Below are 11,796 nucleotides of genomic sequence, written 5' to 3' on the forward strand. Positions count from 1 at the left end.
ATAATGGGCCGAGGCGAACCGAGGCGGGCCGAGGCGAGCCGAGGCAAGCTGTTACCAGCAGTGGAAAAACGCCATAATATGCATCTCCAGCACCATTATGACTGAATGCACATACAGTACACTGTGTGTGTGTGTGTGTGTGTGTGTGTGTGTGTGTGTGTGTGTGTGTGTGTGTGTGACTTGCTTTTCAATTCTGATGGCTAATGGTGTATTCCTCTTTCCCAACACACACTAAACTGCATACACATTCACTTCTTTCTGTCCACAGAGAGCCCTCTGTGCTGTGATGGGTCAAGTAAATAAATTGGCCAACACACATACATACATACACACACACAGAACGAGAGCCTAAAAATAAAGAGCCTCAACGTAATTAGTTTTCTGGCTTTCATAACTCTTAGTCTTGGATGTTTTTCCTCATATCAAAGGGTATAAATGTGAGCACTTATTCACACATCAGACTCAAGAGTGTCCAGGTGTCTGGCCTGAACAAAAGCTAGTTTATGACAAGAGAGCACAATACAGCACTGGGCAAAGGGCAGAGAAAATGACATATCAAGCTTTAGATGTACAGGTTAAAAACTGAGATAATCTAACTTTTGGTTTTTGAGATGAGGAATTATACACCGGCTTAAGTGATGAAGAGCTGCACTCATGAGGTTAAAGTGGTATTAGGGGTTTGGAGTGGTCTTTTTTCTATGATGGTCTGTGTATGTCATGTACTTGATGTTTAATGCAGCTGCCAAAATTGACACCAGACAGCCTCACATCACCTCAAAGCGTATGAGTGAATAAAATGTAGATTGACAAAATAAAATAGTATTAAACTAAAGAACAAAAAAGCTTGACAAAAATAGATTATACTGTTCTCTTTTGCAGCCCCACTTTGTAATTTATGGTTATAAAATAAAAATATTATAACATAGAAATACCACTAAAGAGAAGTTGATGGTTGCTTTTAAAATATATCTTTAATTTTAGGTGAACTGTCCATTCTTTTTATTATAAAATGTCTTAGAAGAACACTGGTAGTCAATACATGAGGAAGGTACAATTTGAGTGTTTTACCACAAATCTTATTGAAAATGTTTGCATTGTTTGGCACACACCAGAAAGAAATTTGCTTTTGATCTACATTGCAGTGAAGTGTTTAGAGACAGTTGTCCAAAACAAGAAAACAGCCAACTACTGCGCCAGAAGAGCTGCAGGCTCTATGATTAATGTGCACGTTTGTTATGAACATCACTGTCCAGATTTTGATTCATCTCCAGTCTCTCCCTCTATGTCTCTCTCTCCTCTCAGTGCTGGGAGGCGTGGAGTCACGTGGTGTGTTGAGGAAGATCAGTGACATGCTGGAGGTGATTCTGAAGAGGATGGACAGCCTATCCAAACTCGACAACACCTCCACCACTGACGCAAGGCGCCTGGATGAGCTCAGCTCTGCTATCAACAGGTACGTTGACTTTACATTTTACTGTTTAATTTGGTGTCTAACTGTTTCGTAACCGCCAACGTTATTTTTTGGACCTTTTAATTTTTCAAAAACCTTAACTGGTTTAGAAACTGTGAATAACATGAATGTAATATGAATGTTTTGCCAATTGTAAACATCTGTAGTGATAGTAAAGGGACAATATTTGACATAGTTGGTAAGGCTTCAAATTTGTCATGGTAAACGTATGGCATGTGCACAGCTGACAATCAATTTGTGTCCACCTTAACGATCACATCTTATTGTTTGATAAAAAATAATGCAACCACATGGCCTATGCTTCATCCTTATTTCTATGAAAAAAAAACAAATCTTATAATTATTTGTAAGTTAAAAATTACGTTTTTTTTAACCTTCAGCAAAATTGGAGTATTTGTAATAAATGTATGAAATTAATTGTTCCAAAATGCACAATATGGCTCTAATATTGTAAGCGTTGTTTTGTCCTTTTATAAATGGAAAGAAAATGTATATAGACATAGAGATAATGCTTTACTGATACAGTATCAGGAGTGCTTTGGTCAGCTCAGGTGTGTATTAACAGAGAACAGCTGGTAGAGCTTTGTGAGATGACACCATATATGGCAGATAGCCATGAAATACTGTACTATGATGACACCGACATATTTAAGATGTATTCCTCATTGTCATTCATATTGCACATCACCTCTCTATCTGTTCTATAGTCATGACTTCATTCTTTTCGTTTTTAATCCTCACCTTATTGTATTTTTCTCTCATCTTTATTCTCATTTTTTCCCCTTCTTATGGACTCTTGTGGAAATTGCTACCTATTACCACAAAATCACTGCTACAGACGGACAAGTATTGTATGACCTTTCTGCTACTGCTTTTAATAAACGACTCCACTCTTTCCCTGTTAGTACCAAAACATCCAATTTGTCTTTCCTATCTAACGTTCTCCCCGTGCTGGCTCCTTTCATTTCCAAAAAGCCTGACTAAATTCAGTGCAGCAGGAGTGATACACACTGACAGAAATCCCCTCACTTCTTCAATCCTTGTTAAATGATCCCAGATAAGCGCTCAGGTTCAGATCTGCGCAGAGGCGCTAGAGCAGAAGGATAGAACGATTAATACGTTCTGGCGTTAGTGTTAACTGCAATCAATGTCTAGTAATGGGCTGTTCAATGTGGAGAGGAGCTGTTCAACTCTTAAGGTACAACTGGGGGAAGTGTCCTGTTAAGGGTGTCTATTGTCAAGGATGGTTCGTGCATGTGTAACTGTACAGAAATCCATTTCTAGTTAGTGCCTTAAAGGGGGTACATGGGGTGGATAAAGGGTATGTTCAGGGTGTAATTAGGGTTAAACACAAGCGATGAAATCAATGTGTGTGACTATCATGTTTTAAACAAAGTTTAACAAAAAAAATCTATTACAAATAGATGTAATGCATTGTCTCTTTACATTAGTTGTTAATCTAGTAACAAATGATAGGATTTAACTTTTATTTATTTTTGCTGATTGCATCATAAGGGGCTTCTTCTTTTTTTTTTTAAATGGGATCTACAAACCCCAATTCAAATGAAGTTGGGACATTGGGTAAAACAAAAATAAAAACGGAATACAATGATTTGCAAATGCTATTCAACATGTATTCAATTTAATACATTACAAAGACAAGATATTTAATGTTCAAACTGATAAACTGTATTGTTTTTTGGCAAATATTCACTCATTTTGAATTTGATGCCTGTAAAACGCTTAAAAATAGCTGGGACAGGGGCCACAAAAGACTTGGAAAGTTGAGGAAGGCTCAAAAAACACCTGTTTGGAACATTCTACAGGTGAACAGGCTAAATGGTCATGATTGGGTATAAAAGGAGCATCCCCAAAAGGCTCAGTCATTCACAAGCAAGGATGGGGCGAGGTTCAACACATTGTGTACAACTGCATGGGCAAATAGTCCAATAGTTTAAGAACAACGTTTCTCAACGTACAATTCCAAGGAATTTAGGGATTTCATCAGCTACAGATAATATCACCAATGGTTTCAGAGAATCTAGAGAAAGCTCTGCACGTAAGCGGCAAGGCCAAAAAACATTGAATGCCCGTGACCTACGATCCGTTAGTCACTGTATTGAAAACCAACAACCCCATGTAAAGGATATTACCACGTGGGCTCAGGAACAATTTGAAAACCATTGTCAGTTAACATAGTACATCTATAAGTGCAGGTGAAACCTCTCCCTTGCAAAGCAAATGCCATATATCACCAACACCCAGAAACACCACCGGCTTCTCTGGGCCAAAGCTCATCTGAGATGGATTGACGCAAAGTGGAAAAGTGTGCTGTGGTCTGACAAATCCACATTTAGTTTTTTATATAATGTTACATGTTGGATGTGCATGTTACATCCAAGATTTCAGACTGTTCTGAACACTGCTTCCAACAGTTTGGATTGGAAATCTTCATATGGGCATCTGCTGCAGGCCCATTACTGCAGTGTTTACATTTGATATACTGCTACATGTAGCTACATGCTAAAGTTAGGTAAACCTGTAATCTTGGTTGAAAATATTAATTTCTTTCGGTGGTACAGTTTTGACTGTGTAGTGTATTGGTGAGCAGCTGCAATGACGGAGGGTGGAGAAACAGAGAGAGCAGAGATGTGGAAGAACCAGAAACACTCACCAATCAAAGCAGTCTGTGCTTTTTTGGGAAGGTTGCTTGAAGAAACAGGCACTACAACAGATTGTCACAGACAGGGTGAATACAGGTGCAGCAGCCACAGGGAGTTTAAGAGTAAGTGTTTTTGAACATTTATCATGTTAACATGTTCTAGTAGAAAATAGTTTGAACCTGAAAATGAGCATGATAAGTCCCTTTTAACAAACTATAATTAGTTATTATCATTTTTACTGTACAATCGAAAAATGCCAACAAACGTTATGCTGACTTCACATTGTGTGAGATGGGAATTAGAGATGCAAAGAATCTCCATGATTAGGATTTTTCACGTTTTAGGATTACTCTAAAATATCAATTGACAGGGTTTGCATTAGTGTATATAGTATGCATGTTTTATTAACATAGTTGGTCTTGTGGGAGTGAAATATAGCATGCATGATTGAAATAGCATTATCTTAGTGTTTAGTTGGGGTGCCTGAATAGCTTAGGGGGGAAAAACACTCAACTTCCACTGCAGAGACCCAGGCTTCAAGCCCAAGCAGGCACCCCATGACACCCAACTTGCTTCAACCTAAGACTCTTATCAGACAATGTGCTCTTTTGCAGGTTGAAAGGGGCACACTTTTTTTAAAGTCTACAATTTAAAATAAAAAGCTCAACTTGTTGCAATTATATTATTGTTGCTAGGCAGGGACAGTCACCTTCACCTCTCAATTCATCCAGTTGGACAATGGAAGTTGTTTTCAACTCAAAACGTTTTGGGTGCTCTTGCAAAAATGCTAGGTGCTCAGAAATGCAAAAGCAGTGAGCAGAAAGCTAGACTTTCTTTCATTCCATCACTCGTTTCCCTGCTCTTCTCGTTTCCCTTCTCTATTTCGTTGAGTACGTGTGACGTGGTAATGTGTTATTTTAGCCAGCAGGGAGTGGAGCAAATGGGAAGAGAGAGCTTTATAAAACATATCCCAAATCCAGGCCAGTTAGGCACGCAGTCACAGGAAGACACACACACACACACACACACACACACACACACACACACACACACACACACACACACAACACTGGGCGGTGTTATCTCTGTGTGAGCTTTATTGGTGCTGACACACTCCTGTGTAGTGGCGGATGGGACTTGATGTCTGAGTCCCTAGCTTGCGATTTGCCCATAGGGCAGCCACTCGTTAAAGCAGAAAACGGAGGGAATATAACGAGGGAGGGAGAGGGACAGCAAAAAACTGAAAAAACAAAGGCGGGGAACTAAGGAGGGGAAAGGACGCAGAGTTGATTCACTCTGTTTTACCGTGAAGCAGATGAGAGGAAAGATTGGTAAGTCTCCCCTTGGGCATACACTCTGTAAAGGTCAGTAGTCTGGCTTGGCTATACCTATTTCTCCTCCCTTAAGCACCCATCTTAGCATTGTCAGTATCAAATATTTTAGCACAGGAGGCCTTCTTTTCCATAGTACTCAAGCCACTGTTATACTGCACCTTTGCTGGAACTACTCAGAAAAGCGAAATAGATAGTTACATACTAAATAATTTCACCCGCTCTGTGCAAAGATCAGTTGGAGAAATAAACAACATTGTAAACCCTTTTCAAACCTAATTTTGTGCACCACTTTACATGAAAAATCAGAGTTGGTGAGTGCATCTGTGTGCATTCATGCATGTGTGTTTGCATTTGTAAATGTGTGGAAATAAGCATTGGAGGGGAGTCAGCGCTGTTGAGTGTAATGTTATAACACCACGGCATGGGGTGGAAAAGGTCGACGCATGCAAACAAACACTCATGCTGACGCCTTGTCACATGCATCTCCTGCCCTGGACAGATATGGTTGATGGGATGCTGCCAGAACTGTCCTCGTCTCTTAAGAGGATGAGCTCATTATAGAAAGTGAGAAAGAAAGAGAGATAAGGAAAGGATGTCAACACATTTTTGTATCCTTAGAAACTCTCCCTCTATTTATTATGGATTTTCTCTTAGCGCCTTTCTTTCAGTTTCTTCTTTTCAGAGTGTTCATACGTCTGGTTGGCATCCATCAGTCGATTTCCTCTTGTCACTTTTTCCCCTATACTTTACCCATGTTTTGTCTTCTCTTTGTTCTTCCTAATTTTTGTTTTGTTCCCCTCATTTGTAAAACTGGCTACATTCATCAAAAGGGAGAAAGCTTCATTGCAAGCAGCGCGCAACAGTTGGCCGTCAAATATGTACATCCTTGTATTCTTTGATCATAGTCATTGTTAAATGTTTCAGTCAAGCTGTTCGGTTGACTTTAACACAAAGGCACAGATGATTACTTTATTTTATTGTTTCTCTTTCTTACAGTAATAACACAATGGTCCCCCTGGTACTCTTGGTCTGTTTGCTGTGGCTATGGTGGATGTCCTTTTCATTATTTTCTGTCTGCTCCAGTTTTGCCACGACTCTCACATTGTATATTTCTCTCTCTCTGTCTCTTTGGATCTCATTGTGCAGTCCTCTCTGCTCCTTCTGTCTTTAATCCGTGTCTCTGCCCTAGTCCTTCTATGATACTTCCGTTCCCCTTCTCTTTCTGTTCATCTCTAGGGATGAGTTCACATTGTAATAGACATAGGAGCTCAGATTAGAAGGTCAAGTCTTATAGAGACCAACTTGCGCAGTCACATTGAAGCCCCCCCAAAGAGAGCTTTATAGTATCAGGGGTTACTCAGTTTACCAAGCAAAGGTTTTGTCCTTCAAGCTAAAGACATTGCAACTTTTATCAGATAGGTACCATGGTAGCTGTTATCTTTAACAGCTGGGAACTTTTGTGAAATGTTCCATGCAATAATACTAATGTTTTCATATAATTTGATAGCCTTCTGTAGTATAATACTGGCTCTCATTATAAGACAATATTAGGTAATAACTTTCACTAACACATACTGTACTCTGTAATTGCCTCACTTGCGTGGATTGTAAGAGTAAAATAATAATTAGTTCCTTCAGATGCTTTTATTGAGAAATGTTTCAGGGTGCTTTAACGCATTGCATGTTTGAAAAGGTTTATTTACACTCTGGAGATTTAACTTTTGGTGAGGGGAAGGCCATTTTTGGCATTAAAGAACCACACCTAAAAAAAATGATGAAATTCACAGTTACTCTTTTGGAGAAAAAAATATATAAATAAATAAAAAGATCCAACATTGCAAGAGTCTATAGGTGAGATATTGTTATATATCCCTAGCTGGTATGAAAATGAGAAGTCACTTAGAGAAAATGCTGGACGGAGTGTAAAGCGACAGGGATTATGGTCAGCATTTCCAAGTCCGGGCCACGCTACTCTGCCAGAAGAAAAGAGAATTGCCCACATTCATGTCTTCAGCTGTCCTGTCAATTAAAGGCCTAAAATGCCCTAAAAATAATCTTTGCTACTGAGGGTGAGATAGAGATTGATCAAGGTAGATTGGCGATGCATCAGCAGTAATGCAGGCAAGGCCTCAGACTGTTGTGTTGAAGAGGGAGCTTAGCCTGAACGCAAATGTCTCGATTTACATCTAGGCCTTTACATTAAAGGGGGTCAGTTAAGGTGGTTTGGGCATGTAATGCAGATGTTTTGCTGTGAAGGTATCTTTGGATCCCCCGGGGATATGGGTGCGGATAAGGACGTCTATTCTATCTTACTTAGCCTGCTTTAACAATGGCCCTAGACCTGCATAAAAATTGAAGGATTGATGGATGGAGTGTAATGCTTAACTGAATTCTCAAGGACTTAAATATTATGCTAAACTCTCGCTTTGTTTTTTTCCCAAGAGATAATTAGTTGTGCAGTAATAAAACAGAAACCCAAGACAAAAACACACAGAAAGTAAAAAAAACATTGTAGCAATACAAAATAGAAATCAAAAGTTTGAATAATTTTAGTTAAATTATGAATAAAAGGATAACAAGGTAGCTTCTGAATGAAGGGCATCTATTAGCATGGGGTCAGAAACGTTTGTTTTTATCTGTTAAAAGCGGTGATCAAAAGGAAATAATGAATATTGTTTCTGCAAATTTCAGGTTTTGAAGACAGCTGTTGCCCCTGAAATATACATGCAGTAGAGAATAAGTACTTGTCTGTTGTAGTGAACATATTAAACGAGACGCAAACACACTTAGCAACATTAAGAAGTGACACTTACAAAGCTTTTAATGGAGCATGGAGACTCCCTGTGACTTTGATGGCTGTCTCCTTTTTTTGCTTCTACTTTTTAAAGCAACAAACAAACTTTATCTGCATTAGGCCCTTGGTCCCATGACTTTTTAATTAATGTTCATGCAGCTGCTGTCGGTTAGTCAGTTAAGCAGTCTTGCACTCCTTCCTGTGTGTACACACACACACACACACACACACACACACACACACAATATCAATAATTCTGATCACACTCTGATGATGTGTTCTTATTCTGTATTTAATTTCCTGGCTTTAATGAGAGTTAATACCATCTGCTGATTAGAGAATACAGAGAAACAGGAAGGCACTCACACAATGCACACTGAAATCAGGTTATTTGAATGGACATAATGGGCACAGCAGCATGAGCATGTGTGTGTACGCAGGCTTGGGTTTGTGAGATGTAAAATCATGTAATCAGATGCTTTGGAAATATACAGACTACAATGAGCCCACAAACAGATGCAAACATACACACAACAAACACCCACATTTCATACACTTCTTATTATGTGAATGGGAAGTCTCTCACCCAACAGAGAAAGTGGTATTAACAGTGCAGGTCTTTTTCTATTTCACGCTCCAACCAAGTGTCTAACAATTTGTATCTCCCACTAACACTTCTACATCTGTTGATGTAGAAAAAGCCAGGGAGGGGAAGCAGAGAAGGATAGGCAAGAGAGCAGAGGGGGAGAGAAGACTTAGACAGGAAAAGAGGTAGTAACAACATTGAGACAGGAATAACTGAATAAGAGAGAGACTAGCCCATGACTGGAGTGAGGTGACACCATTGGGATAGAAATAATGGGTGATAAGAGGTTGGGAATTTGATGTCCCACTTGATGCAGAGGTTTTTTATTTACATTGTGTGACAGCATTGTGAGGGTACCTCTCATTTCTGCATTCCTTTATCTCCTCTTCACTCTTCGTGTCTGTGTGTAGGTTTCAACCTGCCAGTCTGGTAGAGAGGATCCAAGCTATAGCCCAGAATGTCTCCAACATGGCCACCAGGGTGGAGCAGATACTGCAAAACAGCATTGTACAAGGAAGAGGTAAAGTACCCATCCTCAACATCATCAGTGTGAAATACCTTTATGCCCTTGCTTTACTTTACGAACGAACGAAGTGAGTAATGTTGTGAGTGTTTGACTCTTGAGCTGTGTAATCATGCAGCAGCTGATCTGACAAACTTCATTGTCCCTGTGTGAAGATTTATTTACATACTGTAAATGCCATATAAAACATACAGCACAATTAAATCACAAGAATAATTTATGCACACAACACAGATACATCTGATCCAATCCACTCATCGAAAACACATGGACATTGTAGTCCTGTTGCACATCCTCTGCAGCTTGTTTGTTACATTGTATCTAGTCTCAAACCCAAAGTTGCGAAGGTTGTTTTTCCGCCCCCGGGCGCAAGGGGGGAGCGAGAGGACCACCATTCCTTCCGAAAAAAGTCATATAACCATTCCAATGGCTCCAAAGCTGTTCAGTTAAGGAAAATTGAGGTAAACAAACTGCATAGTTCCCCTTCAACTGCTCCTCAGATCCCTGCATGGTGAATTGAGACCGCTAGCTAGACTATCTGTCTAAACTCTAACACGACAAAAACAACTTTTGAATGTACAGGTTCCACCAAAACTACTTCCTACCCAAGGCTATTTTGCAGCGGCTCCGTGCGGAGCTTAGTGCCGTTCATGATGATTGTGATTGGCTTCAAGACATGCCAATAAACCAGAGCATGTTTCCTCCTATCCCGGAATGCTATGTGGACTAGCCAGACCATCCTTCGCAGCACTGTTGAGGAGGGTTTGGCAAAACAAGACTACATTACATTTCATTTAAGGTAAACGTAATCTATGATAGTGACTAAAAAAATAAACATACACAATAAAAATGGAATTGTCCACACATGGTAGATATCCGATACAAGTGTCCGCACATACAGTATGGCGTGAGCAATAAACTGTACACAGTACTACACAGCACCAACCTGGAGTACACAAATTTGGTATAAAAACATGTGTTAGCAAAAGGCCCAAACCAGAATAATACACATTAATTACTACTACCTGATTAAATGTAATTCTTCAGTAATGTTCAACTTGAAGCACAGCTGGACTCATTCACAGCTGTCAGCTTGTGTTGGAGCTAAACTTGTTTTGCTGCTGAGCAACAGAAGAGAATACAAAACAGATCTGCAAACACACACACGCGCACAGTCACAGACTTGTTTAAATTAGGATCTCTAGCTGATTATTTTACTGACACTAATTATTTTTGACACTTTCCCACAGTCAGCAGGTGATTGTTCCAGTTTGATATTCTTCACACAAAAATTGTAAAGAACTATATGGTAACAATGTACGCATTACAGCAGTAAAGGTAAAAACAGGTTATTAAAAACATCAACCCCAAAATCCCAAATCATTAAGATCTGAGAGTTGACCTTTTGCAGCATTTATTTCTAGCATTGTTTATCTTCACAAAAGTTAAAACCAGAAAAAGCAGATTGATTTTTTTTTTTTTAAGGAAGGTTAAAGGGGTAAATGTTCGTAATCAAGTCAACGTGGATGGTTGTGCATGCAGAACAACGTAGTCATCTCTGTAGATCTCATCTTTGCTTTATTGCTTCCATCCACTTTACATTCAGCCACACATTCTGCTCATTGTGTGTTGTTTGCTTGTTTGTTGTGTGTTTACTTGTGTGTTTGTTTTGCTTTCATTGTAGAAAATGCTGCTGTAATAAGGGAATTTCCCCGCTGTGGGAAGTATAAAGTATAATCTAATCTAATCTGATCCAACCCTGTTGTTTTCCATGTCAACCCTTGCTCTTGAACATTTTCATCAAAACCTACATAACACTAACTTGTGACAGTTTGGCACACACTCATAATTTAATCCCCATTATGATTATTCTTTCCTTCTGATTCTCCTCTCTGATGTTTTTTCTTCAGGGTAATTGCCCAAGTCTTTACTTGAGAATATATGAGCATGCATCTCCTTTTGTTTTCCCCCCACTGCATCTGCAGGGACGATGCCAAAATGAAAACACTGCTGCTTTCTCTAATCACAGATGAATTGAAACACTGCTGGCAGACTTTATTATCATACGGCTCAGTGGCAGTTTATTTATCTCGCGGTCAGGCATGTACGGAGAGAGAAAGAGAGAGAGCGATTAGAAATTCCTTTTTATTTTCTGTCTTGCAGGGACAGGAGTAAAGTTTTTTTATCTAGTTAGTTGACCACATTTCCAATTGTTGTTACAGTGGTTGCTATTATAATCATATTTGTAATCGGTGTGTGTCTCAGTATCCATGTTTTCAATGGTAGGAGAGAAGCCCAGGGGAAGACTTATGTGGAAAAGAATCTTTTTTTACATTAGGTAAATGGAAACAGACAGAAGCTAGAGAAAAGGCAAATATATGTTGGTCCGGAGAGAAAGGGGGGCGGGGGGGGGGGGGGGGGGGGG

General features: G+C 39.4%; 1 protein-coding gene across 1 annotated transcript in view; it reads left to right on the plus strand.

Annotated features, from left to right (window-relative positions):
* Positions 1–11,796, plus strand: part of LOC117951692 (alpha-1,6-mannosylglycoprotein 6-beta-N-acetylglucosaminyltransferase B-like) — a 117,102-nt gene that overhangs the window by 47,055 nt on the left and 58,251 nt on the right. Inside the window, exons 2-3 of the mRNA XM_034883522.1 lie at positions 1,303–1,453; positions 9,259–9,368. Coding sequence (XP_034739413.1) covers positions 1,303–1,453; positions 9,259–9,368 — 261 coding nt within the window. The remainder of the gene's footprint in view (positions 1–1,302; positions 1,454–9,258; positions 9,369–11,796) is intronic.

The sequence above is a fragment of the Etheostoma cragini genome, chromosome 2, assembly GCF_013103735.1.
Source record: "Etheostoma cragini isolate CJK2018 chromosome 2, CSU_Ecrag_1.0, whole genome shotgun sequence".
NCBI classification, from domain to species: Eukaryota; Metazoa; Chordata; class Actinopteri; order Perciformes; family Percidae; genus Etheostoma; species Etheostoma cragini.